Source organism: Dermochelys coriacea, chromosome 2 (assembly GCF_009764565.3).
Source record: "Dermochelys coriacea isolate rDerCor1 chromosome 2, rDerCor1.pri.v4, whole genome shotgun sequence".
NCBI lineage: Eukaryota > Metazoa > Chordata > Testudines > Dermochelyidae > Dermochelys > Dermochelys coriacea.
In genome coordinates, this window is record NC_050069.1 from 70916691 (window position 1) to 70944639 (window position 27949).

Sequence of the window (27949 nt, forward strand, 5' to 3'; positions counted from 1 at the left end):
CGCGCTCGCGCACGCCCCCAACCGTCCCCCGAAGGTGCCTCGCGCTCCTTCTCCCCTCTGGGCGAACTCGGTCTGCTCCCGGTGCCCGTTCGGACAGTTGGGAGCCGGATTGGTCCGTAAGCCCCGCCGCTGAGCCGGGCGCTGCCGCCCTCCGGCACCGGGTCTCCCCTTGGCCAGCCCCCTGCGCCTCCTGTGCTGCTGAGAGGGCTTGTTCCAGTGTGTGCGGGCCGGGGCCTCTTCTCCCCTTCCCGAGAAACCCCCTGCCCCGCCTGGGCTGTGCCCGGGCCGTGTCACCGGGCGCTGCTGGGCCCAGGGAATACGAGCCCCTCGCGAGCTCCCCAGCCGCCAGCGAGCGGACCGGGAGCGAAGCAGCAGGCTCGATGGGCTTGGGGAGGGGACGGCTCAGCAAGTGGCGGGCTCGCCGGGGAGCCCCGGGGACGCCTCGCAGCCCGGGCTGGCAGACCGGTCGGATTACACCCGTTGCCGTCCATCGCTAGCATGTCACGTGAGATGTTAAAACCCGAACTGAACAATGGAGAGAGTAGCTGTGGCGCTGGGGATTAGCTGTACCAACCCTCCGACACGGCCCCCAGCGCAGCAGAGGCTGGCAGCTGAGCCCCTTCATATCGTTTACTCTATGCAAATGCTAAAGCTAGACGTACTTACTAGGTTAACAAACACAAGCAGCAGCTGGTGCCGGATGAATGGAGGTGGAGTGTCACAGAACGCTTGGAATCCCAGTGGTTAGCTCAAATAGACAGCTAGGTTCTCGAGGGTTAAAGATCTCAATTTGCTCATGTGAAGCACCACATAACTTGGGCACTTAACACGGAATGCTTATCTCATGTCACTGCGAGATTCCAGGGACAGTCTGTTAACCTGTTCAGGTGAACTATGAAGCTTTGAGAAATAATACCAACCTTACTGTGTCATTTACTGGTATTTTCTGTATGGCCTAGTAATTCAGACAACAGTGTTTAAAGTTAGATTTTTGTGTTTAACGAGGTTGTTAAATCCTAAATCTCATTGAGTCTTCAGGAATGAGCTTGCTGGGAATCCCTTCTAAAGAATTTTTCTTAACTAGATGCAGTGTGCAAAATTTTGTTTTCTGTCTAAGGTATATCGTTTCCATGGTTGCTCTTCCTAGACTTGTCTGTGTTAGAAAAATTACTTGTTGCAGGGAATGTATTACGGTTTGACTGGTGCTGAACCTAGTCTAATTGTGACTGTAGACCATGACAAACTATGTTCAGTACTGTTTCAGTAACCTTGATGTATCTTAATCAACCCTATCAGTTAAACCAGGTTCAGCACCAGTGTAGCTGAACCTATTGCTGACACCCATTGGTGGCAACGGGTAGCTTTCCTAGTCTACACAAGGTTCTTGGTCTGACTGACGTTTTTCTAACAGGATGAATATTCTCAGTTTTTCTCTCTCTCTCTTCCCCCTTGTTTATTCATTTGATGTTTTCTTTTTTCTGCTCCCTGCTTATTTCATTCCACATGCACATGTGCGTGTCAAGGGCAATAAGCACAGATAGTTACAGTAATACCCTCAATTACAGGATGAGCACCTGGATTCAACTCAATGGGTTTTTCTTTTCTATGTTTTCCATAATATTTTTTTCCAAATTGTGAGGTACAGTAAAACCTGCCAGAGAGACCACCCATCAAGAGTGACGACTTGCAGAGTCAGCAGAACACCACCTCTCTAATGTACAAACCTTTGAAAAACGAAAAGGAGTACTTGTGGCACCTTAGAGACTAACAAATTTATTAGAGCATAAGCTTTTGTGAGCTACAGCTCACTTCATCGGATGCATTTGGTGGAAAAAACAGAGGAGAGATTTATATACACACACACAGAGAACATGAAACAATGGGTTTATCATACACAGTGTAAGGAGAGTGATCACTTAAGATAAGCCATCACCAACAGCAGGGGGGGGGAAGGAGGAAAACCTTTCATGGTGACAAGCAGGTAGGCTAATTCCAGCAGTTAACAAGAATATCAGAGGAACAGTGGGGGGTGGGGTGGGAGGGAGAAATACCATGGGGAAATAGTTTTACTTTGTGTAATGACTCATCCATTCCCAGTCTCTATTCAAGCCTAAGTTAATTGTATCCAGTTTGCAAATTAATTCCAATTCAGCAGTCTCTCGTTGGAGTCTGTTTTTGAAGCTTTTTTGTTGAAGTATAGCCACTCTAAGGTCTGTGATCGAGTGACCAGAGAGATTGAAGTGTTCTCCAACTGGTTTTTGAATGTTATAATTCTTGACGTCTGATTTGTGTCCATTCATTCTTTTACGTAGAGACTGTCCAGTTTGGCCAATGTACATGGCAGAGGGGCATTGCTGGTACATGATGGCATATATCACATTGGTAGATGCGCAGGTGAACGAGCCTCTGATAGTGTGGCTGATGTGATTAGGCCCTATGATGGTATCCCCTGAATAGATATGTGGACAGAGTTGGCAACGGGCTTTGTTGCAAGGATAGGTTCCTGGGTTAGTGGTTCTGATACTCTTAGCCCAGCAGAAGAATCTGTCCTATCTTGGGGCCTCTCCTTTTGCCCCTCCACCTCCACGAACATGATACAGTTCTTGTGGTGACCTAGAATCCTATTTTCGACGTCTCAGACTCAAGGAATATTTCCAACACACCTCTGACCAACATATTAACCCACAGAGACCTTCCTGCCAACACTACAAAAAGAAGGATTCTGGGTGGACTCCTCCTGAAGGTCGAAACAGCAGCCTGGATTTCTACATAGACTGCTTCCGCCGATGTGCACGAGCTGAAATTGTGGAAAAGCAGCATCGCTTACCCCATAACCTCAGCCATGCAGAACACAGTGCCATCCACAGCCTCAGAAACAACTCTGACATCATAATCAAAAAGGCTGACAAAGGAGGTGCTGTCGTCATCATGAATAGGTCGGAGTATGAACAAGAGGCTACTAGGCAGCTCTCCAACACCACTTTCTACAAGCCATTACCCTCTGATCCCACTGAGAGTTACCAAAAGAAACTACAGCATTTGCTCAAGAAACTCCCTGAAAAAGCACAAGAACAAATCCGCACAGACACACCCCTGGAGCCCCGACCTGGAGTATTCTATCTGCTACCCAAGATCCATAAACCTGGAAATCCTGGACGCCCCATCATCTCAGGCATTGGCACCCTGACAGCAGGATTGTCTGGCTATGTAGACTCCCTCCTCAGGCCCTTCGTTACCAGCACTCCCAGCTATCTTCGAGACACCACCGATTTCCTGAGGAAACTACAGTCCATTGGTGATCTTCCTAAAAACACCATCCTGGCCACTATGGATGTAGAAGCCCTCTACACCAACATTCCACACAAAGATGGACTACAAGCTGTCAGGAACAGTATCCCCGATACTGTCACGGCTAACCTGGTGGCTGAACTTTGTGACTTTGTCCTGACCCACAACTATTTCACATTTGGTGACAATGTATACCTTCAAATCAGCGGCACTGCGATGGGTACCCGCATGGCCCCATAGTATGCCAACATTTTTATGGCTGCCTTAGAACAACGCTTCCTCAGCTCTCGTCCCCTAATGCCCCTACTCTACTTGCGCTACATTGATGACATCTTCATCATCTGGACCCATGGAAAAGAAGCTCTTGAGGAATTCCACCATGATTTCAACAATTTCCATCCCACCATCAACCTCAGCCTGGACCAGTCCACACAAGAGATCCACTTCCTGGACACTACGGTGCTAATAAGCGATGGTCACATAAACACCACCCTGTATCGGAAACCTACTGACCGCTATTCCTACCTCCATGCCTCTAGCTTTCATCCAGATCATACCACTCGATCTATTGTCTACAGCCAAGCGCTACGATATAACCGCATTTGCTCCAACCCCTCAGACAGAGACAAACACCTACAAGATCTCTATCATGCATTCCTACAACTACAATACCCACCTGCTGAAGTGAAGAAACAGATTGACAGAGCCAGAAGAGTACCCAGAAGTCACCTACTACAGCACAGGCCCAACAAAGAAAACAACAGAACGCCACTAGCCATCACCTTCAGCCCCCAACTAAAACCTCTCCAACGCATCATCAAGGATCTACAACCTATCCTGAAGGACGAGCCATCACTCTCACAGATCTTGGGAGACAGGCCAGTCCTTGCTTACAGACAGCCCCCCAATCTGAAGCAAATACTCACCAGCAACCACACACCACACAACAGAACCACTAATCCAGGAACCTATCCTTGCAACAAAGCCCGTTGCCAACTCTGTCCACATATCTATTCAGGGGATACCATCATAGGGCCTAATCACATCAGCCACACTATCAGAGGCTCGTTCACCTGCGCATCTACCAATGTGATATATGCCATCATGTGCCAGCAATGCCCCTCTGCCATGTACATTGGCCAAACTGGACAGTCTCTCCGTAAAAGAATGAATGGACACAAATCAGACGTCAAGAATTATAACATTCAAAAACCAGTTGGAGAACACTTCAATCTCTCTGGTCACTCGATCACAGACCTAAGAGTGGCTATCCTTCAACAAAAAAGCTTCAAAAACAGACTCCAACGAGAGACTGCTGAATTGGAATTAATTTGCAAACTGGATACAATTAACTTAGGCTTGAATAGAGACTGGGAATGGATGAGTCATTACACAAAGTAAAACTATTTCCCCATGGTATTTCTCCCTCCCACCCCACCCCCCACTGTTCCTCTGATATTCTTGTTAACTGCTGGAATTTGCCTACCTTGCTTGTCACCATGAAAGGTTTTCCTCCTTTCCCCCCCTGCTGCTGGTGATGGCTTATCTTAAGTGATCACTCTCCTTACAGTGTGTATGATAAATCCATTGTTTCATGTTCTCTGTGTGTGTGTATATAAATCTCTCCTCTGTTTTTTCCACCAAATGCATCCGATGAAGTGAGCTGTAGCTCACGAAAGCTTATGCTCTAATAAATTTGTTAGTCTCTAAGGTGCCACAAGTACTCCTTTTCTTTTTGCGAACACAGACTAACACGGCTGCTACTCTGAAACCTTTGAAGAGAGACTACCTCTTAGAAGAGATCACTTTTGCTAACTCCCATGAGTGGTTGCTCTTGGTTGGTATTGTATTTCTTTTCAAATCTTGCAGTACGTTCTCACTTGATCATGCAATATAGTCAGAATACTAAATTAATGACACACTATACCAGAGGTGGGCAAACTATGGCTCGGTTCCTGGCTCTAAGCCTAGCCCCTGGCCCCTCCCCGGCTTCCCGCCCCCCCTCTGCGCAGCTTCAGCTTATTGCGCCACCAGTGCAATGGTCTGGGCGGTGGGGCTGTGAGCTCCTGGGGCAGCGCAGCTGCAGAGCCCGGCCTGACTCGTTGCTCTGTGCTGCATGGTGCAGCTGCCTGTCTTGGTGCAGCCATGCCACCAGCCACCGGCGCTCCAGGCAGCGTGGTAAGGAGGCAGGGAGTGCGGGGATTGGATAAAGGGCAGGGGAGTTTGGGGGGTGGTCAGGGGCCGGGGGTGTGGGTAAGGGGTCGGGACGGTCAGAGGGCGGGAAACGGGGGTTGAATGGGGACAGGGGTTCCGGGGGGGCAGTCAGAAGGAGAGAGGGGTTGGATGCGATAGCAGGGGGCAGTTAGGTGGAGAGGGTCCGGGGGGGGGGTCAGGAGACAGAGCAGGGGGTGGTGGATGGGGCAGGGGTCCCCAGGGGGCGAGAAGTAGGGGGGGTTGGATAGGGGGCGGGGCTGGGCCATGCCTGGCTGTTTGCCTGTCCCTGTACTATACAGACCGTTCCTGAAATGTTCCAAACAGTCACATATAAGATTATAATTTTATCGGAGGATGAAGCTGAATTGATAAGTGATCCCTCTCACACACAAATAACAGAGTCTGACAGAAACTTCATATTTACCTATTTTTCCACAGTATGAACTGCTCTTTATGGAAAGTCTTTTTAGTCAGTTTTTGATTTTTATGCTGACAGTATCCCTTTTAAAAAACACTGTGTTGTAGCATTTGAATAAAATCTTGATGCATTGCTGCAACTGAAAACAATTTGACTGATGTATATGTCTATGTGTAAACATTTCCAAGGACACTTTTTGAGCCCTGAATCAGGAAGGGATGACTTTATTTAACCTACCATTGAAAATCTTTCTCTATGGCTTATAACAGAACATTGAGCTGTAGTATCCTAGTTGTCTGAAATTTGACTTGTGATGAATTGAAAAGTATAACATCAACATGGACATCCACTTTTCATGGGTAGATTATTGTTACTCTGTTAACAATAAATTGGCTTGTTAAATTGCTGCTGTGCTGAACTAATATCTTCAGGGTATGTCTAAACTATGAAATTAGGTCAAATCTATAGAAGTCAGTTTTTTAGAAATCGATTTTATACAGTCGATTGCGTGTGTCCCCACTTAAGAGCATTAAGTCAGCAGAGTATGTCCACAGAACCAAGGCTAGCATCAACTTCCGGAGCGTTGCACTGTGGGTAGCTATCCCACAGTTCTCGCAGTCTCCGCCACCCATTGGAATTCCGGGTTGAGATCCCAATGCCTGATGGGGCAAAAACATTGTCGAGGATAGTTCTGGGTACATGTTGTCAGACCTGCCCGCTCATGGAGATTCAGTCTGCCTGGAAACGATGACGGCTACAGTCATACTGCACCGTCTGCTGGTGAGCACCCAGGAGATGACGACAGCTAGCAGTCGTAGTACACCATCTGCTGCTACCTACCCCTTGCTCCCCCCTCCCTCCCTCCGTGAAAGCAATGGCCGACAATAGTTTTGCACCTTTTTCTGTGTGGGTGCCATATTGCTGTCAGCATAGTCATCGCCTGCCGCTGCCACTCTGCTCTCCTGCAGATGCCATACCACGGCAAGCATGGAGCCCGCTCAGATCACCGTGCCAGTTATGAGCGTTGTAAAGTCCATGCACATTATTCAGCAGTATATGCAGAACTGCAAAAGCAGGCAAGGAGGCGATGGCAACGTGGTGACGAGAGTGATGAGGACATGGACACAGACTTCTCTCAAAGTATGGGCCCTGGCAATTTGGACATCATGGTGGTAATGGGGCAGGTTCATGCCGTGGAACGCCGATTCTGGGCCCGGGAAACAAGCACAGACTGGTGGGACCGCATAGTGTTGCAGGTCTGGGACGATTCCCAGTGGCTGCGAAACTTTCGCTTGCGTAAGGGCACTTTCATAGAACTTTGTGACTTGCTTTCCCCTGCCCTGAAGTGCAAGAATACAAAGATAAGAGCAGCCCTCACAGTTCACAAGCGAGTGGCAATAGCCCTGTGGAAGCTTGCAATGCCAGACAGCTACCGGTCAGTCGGGAATCAACTTGGAATGGGGGCTGCTGTGATGCAAGTAGCCAACGCAATCACTGAGTTGCTGCTATCAAGGGTAATGAGTCTGGGAAATGTGCAGGTCATAGTGGATGGCTTTGCTGCAATGGGATTCCCTGTGTTGAGGCAATAGACAGAACCCATATCCCTATCTTGGCACCGGGACCACCAAGGCAGCAAATACATAAACCGCCAGGGGTACTTTTCAGTGGTGCTGCAAGCACTGGTGGATCACAAGGGACGTTTCACCAACATCAACGTGTAATGGCTGGGAAAGGTACATGACGCTCGCATCTTCAGGAACTCTGGTCTGTTTCAACAGCTGCAGCAAGGGACTTTCTTCCCAGACCAGAAAATAACTGTTGGGGATGTTGAAATGCCTACAGTTATCCTTGGGGACCCAGCCTACCCCTTAATGCCATGGCTCATGAAACCATACACAGGCACCCTGAACAGTAGTCAGGAGCTGTTCAACTACAGGCTGAGCAAGTGCAGAATAGCGGTAGAATGTGCATTTGGACGTTTAAAAGCTTGCTGGCGCAGATTACTGACTCGATTAGACCTCAGCGAAACCAATATTCCCATTGTTCTTGCTTGCTGTGCGCTCCACAATATCTGTGAGAGTAAGGGGGAGATGTTTATGGCAGGGTGGGAGGTTAAGGCAAATCGTCTGGCTGCTGATTATGCACAGCCAGACACCAGGGCGGTTAGAAGAGTACAGGAGGGTGTGGTGTGCATCAGAGAAGCTTTGAAAACCAGTTTCAGGAATGGCCAGGCTACGGTGTGAAAGTTGGTTTTCTTCTTGATGAAAACTCGCCCCCTTGGTTCACTCTCTTTCCCTGTAAGCCAACCGCCCTCCCCTCCCCTCCCCTCCCCCCTTCAATCACCGCTTGCAGAGGCAATAAAGTCGTTGTTTCGAATTAATACATTCTTTATTAATTCATCACTGCCAAAGTAGCCCGGGAGGGGTGGGGAGGAGGGAAGCACCGGGTGGGGTGGGGGAGGAGGGAAGGACAAGGCCACACTGCACTTTAAAACTTATTGAATGCCAACTTTCTGTTGCTTGGGCAGTACTCTGGGGTGGAGTGCTTGAGTGCCTGGAGGCCCCCCCATCACATTCTTGGGTGTCTGGGTGAGGAGGCTATGGAACTTGGGGAGGAGGATAGTTGGTTACACAGGGGCTATAGCGGCGGTCTATGCTCCTGCCTTTCCTGCAGCTCAACCATACGCTGGAGCATATCAGTTTGATCCTCCAGTAGCCTCAGCATTGCCTCTTGGCCTCTGTCAGCAAGCTGATGCCACTTATCTTCAACCCGCCACCTGTCCTTGTGTTCATATTGTGCTTTCCTGGACTCTGACATTGCTTACCTCCACACATTCTGCTAGGATCTTTCAGTGTGGGAGGACTGCATGAACTCGGAACATTTCTTTGCGAGTGCGTTTTTTTTTTCGCCTTCTAATCTTCGCTAGCCTCTGGGATGGAGATGATAGTGTGAGTGTTGAAACATTTGCAGTTGCAGGAGGGGGGAAAAAGGGAGAGTAATAGTTAAAGACACATTTTAGAGAACAATGGGTAGACTCTTTCACGCTGAACCTTGCTATTAACGTTACATAGCAAATGTGCTTTCGGTACAAGATCGTATTTTGCCTCTTATATTGAGGGTCTGCTGGTTTGGTGTGAGAGATCACACACGCAGGGCCGGGCAACAGAATTCGGCTTGCAGGCAGCCATGGTAAGCCACAGTCTTTTGACTTCTTTTACCTTCATAACATGTGGGAATGGTTTCAAACAGCAGCGCCCTCATTTCCCATACCAAGCAGCCATTGGGTTGGCCATTTAAAATGGGTTGGCAATTTAAAAGGAGGGGCTGCGGTTTTCAGGTTAACGTGCAGCACAAACCCAACTAACCCCCCCACCCCCAATTCTCTGGGATGATGGCTTCACCCCTCCCCCCACCGTGTGGCTAATAGCGGGGAAGATTTCTGTTCAGCTACAGGGACACAGCCCAGCAGGAATGGCCACCTCTGAATGTCCCCTTAATAAAATTACCCTATTTCAACCAGGTGACCGTGAGGAGTGACCATCCAGGAGACCTTTATGGAAATGTCCCTAGAGGATTTCTGCTCCATTCCCAGACATATTAACAGACTTCTCCAGTAGCTGTACTGGCCACGAATGCATCCCAAGTCTTCAGGACAAATTAATCATTAAACATGCTTGCTTTCATACCATATATTATATTTACAAAGGTACACTCACCAGAGGTTCCTTCTCTGTCTGATGGGTCCGGAAGCCCGCCTTGGGTGGGTTCGGGGTGTACTGGCTCGAGGCCCAGGGTGAGAAACAGTTCCTGGCTCTCGGGGAAAATGGTTTCTCCACTTGCTTGCTGTATGCTATCTTCAGCCTCCTTCTCATCTTCCTAGTCCCCAAAATGCGCATCCATGTTGCGTGATAATCCATTGATGTAGTCAAAGTACAGGGATGGGATAGTGGTGGCTGCATCCCCTAGAATGGCATGCAGCTCATCATAGAAGCGGCATATCTGGAGCTCTGACCCCAAGCTGCTGTTTGCCTTTCTGGTTTTTGGTAGCCTTGCCTGAGCTCCTTAAGTTTCATGCGGCACTGCTGCAGGTCCCTGTTATAGCCTCTGTCCTCCGTGCCCTTGGAGATTGTTTTCAAATATTTGGGCATTTCGTCTTTTGGAACGGAGTTCTGATAGCACGGATTTGTCTCCCCATACAGCGATCAGATCCCGTACTTCCCGTTCAGTCCATGCTGGAGCTCTTTTGCAATTCTGGGACTCCATCATGGTCATCTCTGCTGATGAGATCTACACTCTCCTGCAGCTTGCCACGCTGGCCAAACAGGAAATGAGATTCAGAAGTTCGCGGGCCTTTTCCTCTCTACCTGGCCAGTGCATCTGAGTTGAGAGCGCTGTCCAGAGTGGTCACAATGGAGCACTCTGGGATAGCTCCTGGAGGCCAATACCATCAAATTGCGACCACACTACCCCAAATTTGACCCGGCAAGGTTGATTTCAGTGCTAAACCCCTCGTTGGGGGAGGAGTACAGAAATCGAGTTTTAAGAGCCCTTTAAGTCGAAAAAAATGGCTTTGTCGTGTGGAGGGGTGCAGGGTTAAATCCATCTAACGCTGCTAAATTCGACCTAAACTCATAGTGTAGACCAGGGCTCAGCTTAATCAACAGTAGTAATATGTAGTTTTTTCAACTGGCAGTGATCACACAAGATTGTATTGGTATACTACACTTTATAACATGCAACACTTGTCTCTGATACGTTATATTATTCCTCCAATAAGATTGTAATTAAATTGAAATGTGTACTATTCATTATTCGGTTGCACATTACCTGTAGCCTTAGTTAAAAATGTGTACTATTTTATTTTTATATCGGTGTAATGAATGTACTTATTGAAATGCATAAGAGCAGGTGGGCAGAGGTAATGTTGCACATACGAATTTTCAAAATTCAAAGACAATTCAGTAAATTTAGAGAAGGAAAGGTAAGGGGAAGTATTCTTACTAGATTTAAATGGCAGCTCCCTTTAATAGAACAGACCATTACTGTGTAACTAACTTTACAAATATTGTCACACTTAGTTTAAAGAAAAGGAGTACCCGTGGCACCTTAGAGACTAACAAATTTATTAGAGCATAAGCTTTCATGAGCTACAGCTCACTTCATCGGATGCATTTGGTGGAAAAAGCAGAGGAGAGATTTATATACACACACACACAGAGAACATGAAACAATGGGTTTATCATACACACTGTAAGGAGAGGTTTCAGAGTAGCAGCCGTGTTAGTCTGTATTCGCAAAAAGAAAAGGAGTACTTGTGGCACCTTAGAGACTAACAAATTTATTAGAGCATAAGCTTTCGTGAGCTACAGCAAATTTGTTAGTCTCTAAGGTGCCACAAGTACTCCTTTCTTTTTACTGTAAGGAGAGTGATCACTTAAGATAAGCCATCACCAGCAGCAGGGGGGGGAAAGGAGGAAAACCTTTCATGGTGACAAGCAAGGTAGGCTAATTCCAGCAGTTAACAAGAATATCAGAGGAACGGTGGACTCACCAGCAACCACACACCACACAACAGAACCACTAACCCAGGAACCTATCCTTGCAACAAAGCCCGTTGCCAACTCTGTCCACATATCTATTCAGGGGATACCATCATAGGGCCTAATCACATCAGCCACACTATCAGAGGCTCGTTCACCTGCGCATCTACCAATGTGATATATGCCATCATGTGCCAGCAATGCCCCTCTGCCATGTACATTGGCCAAACTGGACAGTCTCTCCGTAAAAGAATGAATGGACACAAATCAGACGTCAAGAATTATAACATTCAAAAACCAGTTGGAGAACACTTCAATCTCTCTGGTCACTCGATCACAGACCTAAGAGTGGCTATCCTTCAACAAAAAAGCTTCAAAAACAGACTCCAAGGAGAGACTGCTGAATTGGAATTAATTTGCAAACTGGATACAATTAACTTAGGCTTGAATAGAGACTGGGAGTGGATGAGTCATTACACAAAGTAAAACTATTTCCCCATGGTATTTCTCCCTCCCACCCCACCCCCCACTGTTCCTCTGATATTCTTGTTAACTGCTGGAATTTGCCTACCTTGCTTGTCACCATGAAAGGTTTTCCTCCTTTCCCCCCCTGCTGCTGGTGATGGCTTATCTTAAGTGATCACTCTCCTTACAGTGTGTATGATAAACCCATTGTTTCATGTTCTCTGTGTGTGTGTGTGTGTGTATATAAATCTCTCCTCTGCTTTTTCCACCAAATGCATCCGATGAAGTGAGCTGTAGCTCACGAAAGCTTATGCTCTAATAAATTTGTTAGTCTCTAAGGTGCCACGGGTACTCCTTTTCTTTTTGCGAATACAGACTAACACGGCTGCTACTCTGAAACCTTATTTTAGTTCAGTAAGTTTCGTGTTTAGAAATCATTCTAGACCCCAAATTTTAAGAATGGCTAGTGGAACTTTTCCTCATACCTATAGTAGTTCAGGAAAGTGTATTTTCCAAGAAGTTTCAGTTTCCAAACAATTTGTTAATAATTTTACATGCATTACTACTCTTTTCTTCTATATTTTTATACAACTTTAGTATTTATTATGGAATACTCTTTACATTGTCTATTCTTTGCTGCTCCCTTTTCTATAATTAAACTAAACTATACCTGTTTGGTGTGCTGGCTTCTAAATGACTGAAGCTCAGAACAAGTTTGCTTTTTGTGGCAAGTAGAATGTAGCTTCATTGCAGTTAACTAATATTAGAAAATTAATAGAGGGGAAGAAGGCTTTCTGATTAAAGGGGAAAACTACACTTGTGTGTAGTAAAATACTGTAATCTGGCTATCCGTGTTTGATACCTTTAAAGAAATATATTCTGCCCATGCAACATAATTCCAGTTAGAAATATTTCTGGTAGAGGAACTGGTTACCTAAGGATTGGTAATGGGATGTATAGAGCCTTCATCTTCGGGTTGCTTATTCTAATTTTAGCCCAGTTCATTAAGGACTGAAACATGCTGCTGTGTGATGTGGTCTGGTGAACTTGAGTGAAATGAGTCTGCTGTAAATCCACTTCCCAAGGAATAAGTATTGATGTGACTTTAACCACTCCCACAAATGGCATTACATGGTAATCTTAATAGAGAGACCAAAAACTAAATGGTGTGGGACTAAATTGCTCTCACCCCCAAGATAGCATCTCCAGATTGGGGTTGAGGCACATTGATGTTAAGAGTCTGGAGAAACTTGCAGTGTCACTTCTTGTGCTAAGCTTGTTCTGTGGATAAATAGGATTTAAGTTTTCAGAGTTATCAATCTGGAACCTTTCACAAAACGAAAACTTATACCATGGGGGTTGAAAGAGAGATCACTTGTGTTCTGCTAAACATTTTAGAAGTTAACTGTGTAGGAAATAAAATACATTTTGAATAATACTTTTATGCATTTTTACAGGCTGGGGCACTGGATTTGCTAAAGGAGCTTAAGAATATACCTATGACCCTTGAGTTGTTACAGGTAAACTTTTTACATTGCTGTTATATTTTAAATATGAGCTTTCAAATGGCAAAAATAAAACCCAATAGATTCTTAGATTCAGATCTGAAATCCACCAGAATATTCTCTGTTCCTTGCATCAGAGTACAACTGAAAAGGTTTCACTTAGATTACAAGATCTTTGGGGTAGGGAACTGCTTCTTTATCTGTCAAGTACTGTGCTGCTTTGCAAATAATAAAACAATATATTGTCCATTTACCTAGACTGAGTCTTTCTGTCAGTTTGCATGCACCACCATAACTGAAATACATACAGACAAACTATCTCAAAGAACCACAGTTACTATGTAGTCTTTTCCTCCACACCAACTTATGGCAACTCTTTTAGATTAGCTCTTGTCTAGAAGCAAGCCCTTGCAGATGCTTTTAAAACTTTTCTGTTTCAGTTATATGGGCTAGAAAGATTGTGCATTGAGGCACAGCCCAAGCAAAAGGCAGCTTATCAACTATGTCGGCCTATTAGTAGGGTGTCTCAGAGATTATATTGGAGGCACAAATCTGCTGTGCTCTTGCACTAAGGAAGGAGAGAAACCTATTACAACCCTTTATAGGTGTAGCATGCTCTCTGCCTCTTGGATCCAGTCAGCTCCACCGATCAGATCATAAGTGAGTGGAGCCATAGGTTTGCCCTGCCCTTGTTTGTTCACAGGGGGGATATGTTGGGTACGGAGCCCCTTCCTGCTTTCCCTGTATCTAAGTCTGTGAATAGGGTAAGTCTTATACAGCTATGCAGGAAGGTGTGGGGGAGCCTAATATTCCCTTGCTCCCCCTTACATCTGGGTAGGTGAGAGTGGTGTACAATCTAGCTCTCTTTTTGAGCTTTACCTATTTTCAGGTATGCCTTTAATTGAAAACTAGGCTTTAATTGGGCCACAAGTAATCTTTCATCGAGAGGGGAAAAAGATCTTTGATGATGAAATTTTCCAGAATCTGCAAAGCTCTTGGCATTGTCCCATGAGGAAGCAACACTTTTAAAGTAATGGCATTGTACTTAATAATTGTAGCTCTTGGTAGCAAGTGCTATAATTAAGGTTGGAGGATTGTTTCAAGTACAACTCAGTTTTACTTGCTTATAACTTTAATAGAATGCTTTCGATAATCTAGTTTCAGCCAAAAAATGAATTTTTGGTGGTTGTAAGTTTAAAGTAAACCCTACTAACTGTGTCTGAGTGATGAAGCTGAATGGTTTTTTCCCCACTCTGTTAAGAGAAGAATTTCTACACTTTATGTGTATGATTAAAAGCAGATGGACTATGAAACTTGCATGTTACTCAGCAGTGAATAAGCTCTTGGGCTAAAATAGTTGGATGTATAATAATTGTGATAAACTCAATAGGCAGCTAAGATTTTTACCAGAGTCTAATGAAGGCCTGTCTCCTTTGTGACATTGCAGTGCACACTGCCGCTGTGACAATTTTAATTAGAGACGTTGTACGTAAAATGCAGTCTCCCCAAATGACACCTTATCATTAAGGTTGCACAGATATTTGCATTTCCTGATTAATTTTAAGGTTTCAGTGGCAGCGCTAGCCTTGCCACATTGTACATCCTGTATATTTTGTGGACTACATTTATAAATTATATTGTTACTCTTTACAGAAAAGAGATTTGAAAAGACTACATGCATCCAATGTGGATGAGTTAACATTGCAGAAAAATACCATCAGTTTTTAAAAAGTTTTATATTTGCCACTTGACATACTAAATGCAAATAATTTTATTAGCTATGGAAGTCTATGAAGGATCCAAAAGTACTTTACAAACTATGTATAAATTCCTCTACTGCCAGAGTCCACCCATCTATGAGGTGGGAAGGTGGCGGCCATGTAGTTAAACTGGTGCACAGTGCCATGATTGAAAGCCTGAGGTAGGATGGAGAAACTTTGACCAAAACCAGCAGGACAAATTCCACGCTTAGTGCAAGACACCTTCAAGGTCCATGTGGATTAAGCATGGTCTTTGTTTTAACTGCATCCAAATTGATGACTGGGATTCCAATTCAGAGTTACAAAGAAATATCAATTTCATACCTGATACGTACATTGCTAACCTATCTCCTTTACCTCTCTATTGCTATAAATTGGATTAAATTGTCAAAGAAGGAAATGCCATACTTTTAGGCCAAAAATGCCAATCTGTTGTGCCAAAACATAATTTATAATTCTCAGTTTCTTGTTGCTTGTAACTTTATATTAAGCTAAGATTTCAGATTTGACTTAATTATGGATTTTTCTTATGGCTTACATATAAGGTTAAGATACTGGAAAAACCCACCAAACAAAATAACATTGTGTTCTTTGCTCTCTGAGCTGATAGGTAGCTCCCTCTTAGGGAAGGATGGCACTATCACTGTCCAATGGATTTCACCTTTCCTATATTGCCTATCCTATCTTGACATTTATGGGATCTATAAAAGAAAGAAGCTTCTCCTCACCACATTTCCCCCCCCCCCAAGAAGTATAAAGATTGGAATATCTTTGGAAAAAATCACAGTGGATCGTTTACTTCATTGTGCTTAATAAAGTGCTTAATTTGTTAAGACTTCGAGGAAATAAGCCAGATAGGTTAAGATTTTCATCACTGCTCTGTATAAGCCATATCATGCTACATTTTGACCAATGCATTTCTCTGCCAAACATGCCTCTCATTTCCTTTAGTCTAAAATTTAATAATTACACATTTTTTTAAGTCATATTTCCCAGTTCTGAGGCCTGAGGTTATTTGATGACTTTCCTTTTAATAAAACCTTGCAGGAATCACCTGCTTAGAAACTTGAGCAGTTGTCATATTCCTTGTTGCTTACAAAAATGTGATACTGGGATTTTGATTGGGTGGAGGGCATGGGGTAGAGGAACAAATGTGTAACACTTCCAATAGGAATTAAAAATAACCCTCCTAATTTTCTCCTTAAAGAAGAAAAATAGTAATACCAGGCCATTACAAGGTTAAATAGAATAAATAGTCATAGCAGCTAGATCCTAAGATGTTTGAAGGTCTCTTTTCTTTGACAAGAACACAAAAAGGAATGCAAAAAAAGTGAGCTTATTAAAAGCAATATGAGAAATACACATTGCATTAATGGCTTAAATGACTTGAAGTAAGAGTAACTGAACCTTTGTTAAAATTTGGCAATAAAGACAGGATAGCATTATATAAGCAAGGTTGCTATTTTTTTTTTTTTTTTAGCAGAAAGTAATCTGAGATCAAATTAGACAACTGTATTAAATTTTTTTTGGCAGATGTTTCAGTTTTGGAGCAGGAGGAAGAGGGGAAATTGGAAAAATATCCCTCTACATCGATAGACCCCTGAATAACTTGGGAGTATATTAAAGTAAGAAATACCAAATTATTGTGCTAAATTGAGATTATACCCCACCCACTAAGTTATAAAAGGAATGGACTGTAGAAAAATCTCTTCCTAACACTGTAGGTGGCAGTTGCCCTTGGAGTTTTAGTAAACTAGTTTATCGTGTATACAATATATAAGTCACAAAGGACAGAATGTTAGTAAAATTCTTTGTTATGTTTTAGGATCGTCTCCGTCAATATTTTAGCTTTTCTCCAAGCTATTTGCCAAAGGGTGGGATTTTGTAAGGCAGTGGTTTTCAACCGTTTTTCATTTGCAGACCCCTAAAAAATTTCAAATAGAGGTGCGGACCCCTTTGGAAATTTAACATGTGGTCTGCAGACCCCTACCACAGAAGTCTTAGACTGAAAAATGACTGAGCAAAATTCAACTATAAATGTTGCAGGTCCTTGGCACGGCATTTGATGCAGCCTGAGAAAGGGCACTAAATTGGGCATCTGTGGTAATGACAACGCTTCTGGGATTTGACCTTTAGGTGGGGGTATGGACATGCTTTTGGTTGATCAGAAAAATGGAATGCCTTTTCTGGGACATGAAACTTTATTTTCATTAGTAACCTTTCATGGACCGCTTAGACATAGCCTGCAGACCCCCAGCGGTCCATAGACCACAGGTTGAAAGCAATTGTTCTAAGGAGTTTAAATGACTTAGGAGCACATCTCATGGGAAGTAAATTGGATTTGTGCTTTGAAGTCACTTAATTGCTTGTGAAAATCCCACCTAAGACCTATTGAACTAAATTGATCAAATTTATGAAATTCATAATTTCTAATACTATGCAAACATCTATAAATCATTTTAATATTTTAAATAAAGTTTTGACAAGCCATTGCTGTAATTTCGGTTGCATAATAGCTTTCATTGTAAACAACCTCTCTTATAGAATTTTTTAACTTTCCTCTTTTTCAGGCTGAAATACTCAGTAGTCTGTCTGAAGATGAATTGTTCTGGGAAATTTGAGCAATGGTTCTTAATCTGTCTTTGAGGGCAAGGAAACAGACAATAAACATGGCCTTTTAAAAACAGTTTTCCAGTCAAAATGGAAAACGGTGGGAATTATCTGCTGGCAGCTACAATATGCCAATGATTACTAACAAGTATAAATATTGAAACTTGGGAACACTATTAACATTTTAAATGTATGTTTCTTAAATTACTTGTCCCTGAGAAGTTTCTTGGCTCACTAAAATGAGAACATCAGTCATCGTGCAGCCTCATAGAAAAGGTGGATTTCTTTATGTTCATAGATATGTCTATGCATGTTGCCCCATCTCTTGTACTCTGCCTTTACCGCTCTCTTGTGAATAATAAGGGTACTGAAATATTATAGGATCCTGTGCTATGAGAGCAGATTTCTAATACACTAACATTGCCTCAAAGGAACTTTAAATGTATCAGGCAACATAACAGTTTAAAAAAAAATGTCATACTATAGGATAACATCAAGTGATGCAATTTCTATTTTAGAATGGACCTCTAGCTAATATATTGAATGACATCCCCCACCACTTAAACAATGAAACATGTATTTGTTCCAAGTGAACTTTTTTTTTTGATTGCATGCTCCTATCAAGAAATGTTTGTTAACGTGTTTTATCAGTATAAATGTGCAGGATGTCTTGTGAAAATTAATTCAGTAAGGATTTGCAACTTAATAAAGTAATTTCAGTCAACTTCATAGGGATACAACTGACTGGATGCTTAGATTTTTACCTTGCATTGTCAAAATGCAGCTTAGCTTTTTGTATCTGTTAAATGTCTTTCACAAATTGTGATGTATATCTTTTTCTGTTGCAGTCCACAAGAATTGGAATGTCAGTGAATGCAATACGCAAGCAAAGCACAGATGAAGAGGTTACATCTTTAGCAAAATCTCTCATCAAGTCTTGGAAGAAGCTGTTAGGTACGACTGCAAAAAGCTTTTTAACAATCTTCCTTCTCCCTTAGGCATTTAATCATTTGTATTGTGGGCATTATAAACTATTGCCACCATTTTGATTCTTGGCTCACCAGTTCTCACATTCAGTATTGACGTTTTTTCTGTATCATTTTCATTTTCCCTGTGCACTCTATCACTGCGTTACTCATGGGTCCCCTTAAGGGCCATAGTCAATGTAGCTTCATTGGGATAATGAGTTGCTAAGAACAGAGCAGCGTGAAGCACGTCTCTGTGACATGACTAATATCTATTAGACAGTCTCACTGCTTGCTACTGAACTAAATGCCAGAGTGGCCTTATTGCAACATTAAAACCTACTGACCTTTTGTTTGTCTGGATCAACTATTCTCTGCCTTCCAAAGTCTTTACACTACCTTTACATCAAGGTGTTAAAGGGGTTTAATCTTAACTGTCAGTGGGCCATAAACTATAAGAAAGGAAGAGACAAAAATCAAAAGTTGACTTAATGCTATTAGTATTATGACTAGTACATAGTCCAATCTTATAGTACGAAAACTAAAGTCTAACTAGTTCTGTGTGCCTTTTGCTCGCTCTCTGAAACCTCAATATTCATTAAAGGCACATGAATAAAGTGGATGGAACTTAAATAGTATTCCTTTAAATATTGTGTACTAATTACTAACACATCTAAGGAAATTATTCTTGCAACATTTTTTATGCCTGGACAAATCACATCACTGTCATCTTAGTGCAGTTTTAAACACCTGAATCTGAAACTCATGAACTGTGTTTATTTGGAACATTGCTGATAATACATATAACTTATTTGTGGCTTCATCTCACATTCACATAAACTTAAGTTTAGGGAGTTTCTTCTGGTAGCTTAATATTTAAAATGTGAGGTCTGCTTTTGTTTTTACAGAAATTACAAGAGCTGCTGGATTAATAGAAGTCTTTTCAGTTTAGACAAGTGTGCTATGCCATCTGTCATCCAAGTTAGCTAGCTATATATTTCAAGGCAATCTAATTTCATCATCTTCACTCTTTTCTAAATGATTGCAGGAATGGTTTGACATCCGTTTTAGAAAAGTGTTTCAATAAAAAATGACAAATTATGGGAGTCTTCTTAATGGGGGTGTTTCTAAAGTAAAGGCTTGTATATGCTGAATTAAAGTATGAAACAATATATAGGACTCTAATACCTGGTTGAGCAGGCATTTTCTGAAGGCAGAAGTGCAGTGTTCTGGTGAACAAGCTTCTAAAATCATGTCCTGTTTTGTTATTACCAAGAGATGTACTTCATCAATAATTTGATCTGATGTCACTGGTAAATGAAACCTAATAAACTCAAACGCATATATTTTTGTATGCCTTTATGTCAATATGAAACTTAGTGAAGTCTTCCGTGTATTTTGTCTACTTGTTATGTAAAACTGGAATTTGATTCCGTATAAAAACAACTGAGCAAAATGCTGGTAAATACTAAGAGAACAATACAAAATGGTTTTGTTTCTTATTCAAAATGTAAATTCCTGCTGTTCTGATGTAAATAAATTAAAAATATACCCTTCCTTCCAAAACTTGTTACAAATTATCAGTAAATTATCCCAATCACTAGGCAACTAATGATATTTTCTTTATCATTTTCAGTGCAAACCTACTAATGTAGAATGTGCGAATATATTTTTCATTTCAACGATCTTAACTTTAATCTACATTTTCAGTGACATGTTTCTCCTTTTTCAACAATCTCAAAATATCCTGGAAAGCCAAACTTTTTTGAGGAGAGAAACATTTTCCAATTATTTTGAAGATGTTTTCCCCCATCTAATACAAATAATTAATTGAAAAATATTCGGAAAGAACTGCAGATGCTTCCACTGGGATTTTCCTCAGGATCGTAAAGCTGGAGAAATATTTTTAAAACCAAACCATGGATAAGCTAGAGTTGTTCCTATTTCTCCTAAATTTTAAATTACGTTGAGATTATGTTGAGATTTTTAATTACTAGAGATCAAAATAACTACTCCTGGAGTATATTGTCTAATGTCCACTAACAAGTAAGTGTAGTAGATCTCCCCATTTCTTCAAAAAACCTCACTAACAAGAAAGTCTTGGACATACTTTAGAAATAGGGGGAAGATCTTAGATAGATAATAAAAATGCTGATTAATCACCAGTTCATGGTCTGATGAATATAGCTTTAAAAATAAACTAATACATTGCAATTCTGACAGTGAAGCAAAGATTTTAACAGTAAATAGGATGAGATTTCAAATTACAATGCAGAAAGTGACGATAAAATGTATCTGAATTTCAAATTTTGCACCAAACTTCTAATTCCCCCGGCCTTGTATGAATGTAATATACCTTACATTTTTGTCCCATATATTTAAGAGTACCCCTAATATAGATGAATAGTTCAGAGGACATCTATATTGTCATTTCTTGATGTGACAAAAGACACAAATGGAAGATTAAAAATTCTCATAAATTGAAGAAAATATTCAAAAATAGTAGCAATAAGGATAAGAAAAGGTCAGCTGACTGGAGCACTGGTAATTTCAGTCTCTCCATAGTAAGCAAACATTGCAACTTCTGGCATCTACTTTGTAGCTGTGAGACTAGCTACTTTTGCCTAAATTTGACCCACAAAAAGACTGAGTAGTGTAGATTTCACAGTAACAACATGCCAGGCTTTAAAGTTCGGCAAAGAGCTTCTTTTTTACATCAAAGCAGAAATAATTTCCAGAACATACACTGAATCCAAAGGAACATTTGTTGTTTTGTTGTGCTTGTCTTTACCAATCCTTATCTTGACGGTGACTGATTTTTAAACATTAGAATATATTGAGATATATGAAAGTGTTTCTTAAGTTTCTAAAGTGTTTCTCTTTAGAGGAAGAATTAACCTATTTCTATGTGCACTTTGAATACAGTAGAATCTCAGAGTTACGAATACCAGAGTTACGAACTGACCAGTCAACCACACCCCTCATTTGGAACTGGAAGCACGCAATCAGGCAGCAGCAGAGACCCTCCCCTCAATTCTGTACTTGTGTCATTTAAATTAAGATGGTTAAAAGCAGCATTTTTCTTCTGCATAATAAAGTTTCAAAGCTGTATTAAGTCAATGTTCAGTTGCAAACTTTTGAAAGAACATCCATAACATTTTGTTCAGAGTTATGAACAGCCTCCATTCCCAAGGTGTTAATAACTCTGAGGTTCTACTGTAAGTTCAATAAAAGATCATTCTTACTACCATTAAAAATGCTAGCTGGCTAGAATTCTGGCATGTAACTGTGCTGATATCAAATGAAACTAAATTTTTGAAGAATTTGAAAATTGATAGCAAGAGTTGTATTGGTGGTGTAATTAAAACTGAATTTTTTTTCTGAGATGGAGACATGTGACCATACTATATCCAGAACCCCAATTATTATTATTTCAAGAGTAATGTGTGTAATTGCACCCATGTATCCTGTCGGGTCTATTAAAATCACTGCTGTATGTGAAAACATAGCATTGATCATGCACAGAACTAACTCGATCGCTGATTTCCTTGATCACTGTGTAAACCTTGTTTCTCGGGCATACTAGGGCGAATGTTGGTTCACTGCTATAAACTCCAACTCATTATTGGAATTTAAAATTAATTACATTGTCGTGCACTGTAGAGTTGTGTAACTGGGCCAAGAGAGTGGAAAAATTAGCGACTTTGTTTTGTGTTGTCATTGGTTTTGAGTTTCACAGAAGAATTCAGAATACTATCAGGTTGTTGTACAAATTATTTCAATTATGCTGTTTGTAGTGCTTGTAAAACAGGGTATGGTCAAAGATGGCAACAGAGGCGGACAGCTGTTAACTGTTCTGAGCTCTGAAATCTTTTGAGAGTTGTTAAGTTCAAAAATTCAGTTATAAACATCTTTTTACTTGACAGGTTGTGTATACTTTGTAAATTTAAACTTTTTTTGGAACTTTTAAGAATGAAGAGAGAACCTAAAAAAAAATCGGGTGAACCTCAGAGAATAATCAAAATTTCTCTTGATGAGAACCACATGATGTGTGAAGACAAAGACTGGTTTCAATATTTTTGAAGCTGGGTTAGTAGACTCTTAGGTGGTGGCTTCCGAGCATCTTCTGAAAAGAGACTTGATGAGAGCTACAGGGCAAGATCAATCTTCACAAACTGCAGTTAATGGTTGGAAGACCTTAGAAGCCTCACAGGCAAAGTGGATACAGTTCAGATGAACATGCAAACTCTATTAGTGGAGATCATAAAAAAAATCTTTCAGCCATGTGATGAGAGGAAAAAATTCTTTGCAAGTAGTGACACTTAATTGATGATATTTTATAGCAAATACCATGAAGTATCCTAACCTGCAAATGTTAGGTTAGATTTCAGGATGTGTTCTACTTTCTTTGATCCAGACAATTTTCTTTAAGACTGTGTAAAATATAAATATTCTACAATGCAGCTTGAAATTTCAGTTATTTTTATTGAATCCTGAAGGTACCTATCTGGAAAAAAATGCAGGAACTTTTAGAATACATTTATAGGGGCTCTGTTTAATTATTTACTGGGCTGGAGGTGCACGTTATTGGATAATTGTAAGATGCATTTTATTGCCCTTAATGAAACTAAAAATGGGGGGAGAAAAAGGTTTTGAAATGAATGCAGAATAAAAGCTTAAATGTTTATGAACTAGCAGTTTTGTTTCTTCTGAGTTTTTTCTTCAAGGGTGCAAACAGAAGAATTGTAGTACTAGCCAAATCACACGCAAGTTGAGTGATTCCAAAGCATTCTGTATATAAGATCCTTACCTTACATAATGAATCGGACTATATTATGTAAAGGACGACACTTACCAATTTTCTCCATTAACTTATTTTGAACAAAACCAAATGCTAATTATATATCCTTGTGTTTGTAACTTTTTTACTATCGGCAGTAGTTGTGTGTGTGTGTGTGTGTGTGTGTGTGTGTGTGTGTGTGTGTCTATATAGACATCAAATAGAATAAAAACTTCTGAAAAGCTTCTGAATTCCTATAGAAAGTTTGACCTTTGAGGGAAGGGCCTGTTGTGACTATTGCTCAAGTGAATAATTACATAACAAGTAGACAAGGTGGGTGAGGTAATTTCTCTTCTTGGACCAATTTCTGTCGGTGAGAAAGACAAGCTTTTGAGCTTCCAGAGAGTTCTTCAGGTCTGGAAAACTTAATCAGAGTGTCACAAGCTAATGTTTGAACAGATTGTTTAGCAGAAGTAGTTAACAGACATTTCAAGTGACCATTCAAGTTGAAGTGGCCGGCTAACACCCCTCCACTCATTGGGAGGAAAGGAAGTGTGGGGAGAACTGCTGCGGGGTTGGGGTTGTTAATGGATTAGAGATTGTTGTAATAAGTCATAAATTCAGTCTCTCTATTCAGTTCATGATTTTTAGTGTCTGGTGAAGTTATGAATTCTAAGCTCCCAGGCTAGTCTTTTAAAAGGATTGTAGAGGTTTCCTTTGATGAAGAAGTCTGAAAGGTCAGATACAGAGTGTTCATTTTGTGAAAAATGTTTACTGACAGGTGATAGGATGTTTTTGTCGTCGATCATTTCCCTAAAAGAAAAGGAGTACTTGTGGCACCTTAGAGACTAACAAATTTATTTGAGCATAAGCTTTCGTGAGCTACAACTCACAGTGAGCTGTAGCTCACGAAAGCGTATGCTCAAATAAATTTTAGTCTCTAAGGTGCCACAAGTACCCCTTTTCTTTTTGCGAATACAGACTAACATGGCTGCTACTCTGAAACCTATCATTTCCCTGTGTAAGTTCATTCAAGAGCATAGTGGTTGTCTGATTTCACTCACATAGTTACTACTGAGGCTTTTATTGCACTGAATGAGGTACACCACACATTGTGATAGGCATGTGCAGGACCCCTGGGTCTTGAATGTTTGGGAGGGAGGTGTTGATCATTGTAGCAGTGGAGATATGTCTGCAGGTTTTGCACCTTTTCTGGTAGGGTCTGATGCCGCTTTGAGTTGTTGTCCTGATCTGCAGGGAGCTTGGAGAGGTTGGAGGGTTGTTTGAAGGCCAGAAGGGGAGAAGGTTGTAGGTGTGTATATATACCTTAATACACACACACAACCACCTTCACCAAACAAAATGCATCCGATGAAGTGAGCTGTAGCTCACGAAAGCTTATGCTCTAATAAATTTGTTAGTCTCTAAGGTGCCACAAGTACTCCTTCACCAAACAAAGACACTCCACAAGAGAAGTAGATTGCATCATGGAGTGGGCTTCCCAAATACCCCAAGAGAATTTGCTTCAAAATCAGAAATAAAACCCCCTCTGACTGCACACCTGTAGTTGTCACCTACCATCCAAACTGGAGCCCATATGAGGTATCATCAAACTACAGCTCATACTCAGTGGGGATCCCATCCTGAAAGAGATCTTTCCCTAATCCCCTCTTCTGGCCTTAAAACAACCCCCAACCTCCTATACATGCCTATCACAACAATAGCAACTATGTGAGTGAAACCAAACAACCACTACACTCTTGAATGAATTTACATGGGAAAATGATAAAAGACAAAAACACCCTATCAGCTGTGAGTAAACACTTTTCATAGAGTGATCACTCTCAAACCTCTGTCCTCATCTTCAAAGGAAACCTGCACAACACTTTCAAAAGACGAGCCTTGGAGCTTAAATTCATAATTTTGCTAGACGCTTCATGGTCTTAATAAAGACACTGGATTTATGGCTTATAACAACAATCTATAACCCACTAACCACCCCTGCAGCTCTTCCCTCCCTCCCTTTCCTCCCTTTGACCGGAGGGTTGTTAATGAGTCACTTCAGCTTGAATGGTCCCTTGAAATATGTGTTAACTACTTATACTAAACAATCTGTTCAAACCTTGTATTTAGCAGTGACAAGGCAGGTCAGGTCTACACTTAAAGTGTTGCATCAGTCTAGCTGTGCTGCTGTCGCGCTTAAGAGAAGATGCTTCTACACCGATGGGAGAGCTTCTCCCATTGGCATACTCAATCAACCTCCCTGAGGTGCAGTATCTGTGTCAATGGGAGAAGCTCTCCTGTTGACATAGCACTGACTGCAGTGAGGGTTTGGTCAGTATAAATGTGTCGTTCAGGTGTGTAGATTTTTCACCTTGTCCTGTAGTGTAGACCTGGCCTTAATTTCCCAGTCCTGAAGAAGAGCTCTGTAATCTTGGAAAAAAAAATTTTCTCTCTCTCTCCAACAGAAGTTGGTCCTATAAAAGGTATTGCCTCACTCACCTTGTCTCTCTTTAATATCCTGGGACCAGCATGGCTACAACAATGCTGCATACTTGACAAATAGTTAATCTGTTTTTCCCCCCAGCATTCTTGAGTCCTTTTTCACACCGCATATTACATCTGCAAACTACCCTGTGTAAATTAAAACGTGTAATTACAAAAAGACTCATTCAATAATACAGCCTGGATTTCCAATGAGGAAGCATAGTTAAATTCCTGCAGACAATGGGTATATCTACACAGCAAAAAAAAAACCTGCAGCTGGCCCGTGCCAGCCGATTCAGGCTCACGGGGCTGGGGCTGCAGGGTTGTTACATTGCTGTGTAGACTTCTGGCCTCAGACTGGAGCCTGAGCTTTGGGACCTTTCCACACTGCAGATGTTTTCTTTGCTGTGTAGACATACCCAATGTAGCTACTGATATCTGCACCACAGAAAAAGGGAGGTAATGTGTATGATGAAAACCAGTCCTTTTATTCTTGTGTCAAAACGTATCTCTCCTGGTTTTGTCTTTTTATAAGGAAATCTTATAAACCATGCCAGACAGACTTTCCTGACTCTCATACTTCATAATCTGGAATTTCTTGCTCTACTCCTGCTTCTCTATGAAGCTTTTCTCTCATGGCTTCTTATTTCTCAAAGTACCACTACAATATCTTTCCTCCTTGGATGTAAATTGCTGACAAATGAAATTACTTGTATATTGTCTGTTTCAAGATTATTTCATTAGTGCTTGCTGGAATATTAAAATAAGGAGGGCATTTTTTAAATTGTCAGCCACCACTCTCACCTCCACCCACCTTCCTTATGTAAAGTGACTGTTAAGAAAGTTTTCCAGTCTGCTGCTGATGTATCAGAGAATTATGTGTGAATCAGTAACCTGTGGGCATGGCTATACTTGCAAGTTAGAGCGCATTAAAGCAGCCCAGTGTGCTCTAACTCATGACCCGTGCACACTAGCAAGGCACGTATAGCGCTCTGACTCTGCGGTAGAGCGCTCCTGGTACACCACCTCGGCAAATGGAATAACATTTGATGCACCCCCGCTGGAGTGCCGCGGCACCAGTGTGGACTCCCTGGTCTGTTAGTGCGCTCTGATCGGCCTCCAGAAGTGTCCCACAATGCCTGTTCTAGCCACCAGTTTGAACTCTACTGCCCTGCCATCAGATGACCAACCGTCAGACCTGCCCTTTAAATTCTCTAGGAATTTTGAAATTTGAAAATCCCCTTCCTGTTTGCTCAACCAGGCGTGGAGTGCTTTCACGCATCTTTCCAAGTCTCCATGCCTCCATACACCTGGCGATCCCCAGTATGGAGCAATGGCAAGGTGCTGGACCTCATCAGTGTTTGCGGGGAGGAAGCTGTGCTCCAGCTGTAGGAATTACGATGTCTTCGGGCAGAGAACAAGGGACATGATGGAAAGGGGCCATGACTGGGACGCACTGCCATGCAGAGTTAAAGTGAAGGAGCTGCGGAATGCCTAACGCAAAGCCCGCGAGGCAAACAGCCGCTCCGGTGCTGCCCCTGTGACCTGCCGTTTCGACAAAGAGCTGGACGCGATACTTGGAGGTGACCCCATCTCCACTCAGTACCACCGTGGACGCTTCAGAGCCCAATTCAACAACGCTGGAGGAGGAGGAGGAGCAAAGCGTGGGTGCTGAGGCAGAGGAAGCTACCCTGAAATCCCTAGATGCGTGTAGCCAGGAGCTGTTCTCAAGCCAGGAGGAAGGTAGCCAGTTGCAGCGGCTGGTGCTTGGGGAAGGACAAACACCAGAGGAGGTCCCCGGTAAGTGGCTTTTATTTTGGGAAGGAAATTGTTCAGTGCAGGCTCTTGAGGTGAGGAGGGTTAGGGCTGTGTGCATGCATGTCTAGATGTGGAATAGGGTGTTGATGTGCTCTCTCA

The 27949-nt window shown here is 42.1% G+C and overlaps 1 protein-coding gene across 4 annotated transcripts in view; it reads left to right on the plus strand.

Moving 5' to 3' along the window:
* The window catches only part of TCEA1 (transcription elongation factor A1), a 65612-nt gene that overhangs the window by 879 nt on the left and 36784 nt on the right, over positions 1–27949 (plus strand). For 2 of the 4 annotated variants that reach the window (XM_038391614.2, XM_043507861.1), the window contains exons 2-3: positions 13383–13445; positions 18649–18754. In XM_038391614.2, coding sequence (XP_038247542.1) covers positions 13383–13445; positions 18649–18754 — 169 coding nt within the window. Of the gene's footprint in view, positions 1–384; positions 871–13377; positions 13446–16723; positions 16816–18648; positions 18755–27949 lie in introns of those variants that run through there. The other 2 variants (XM_043507862.1, XM_038391617.2) reach the window with 2 other exon arrangements.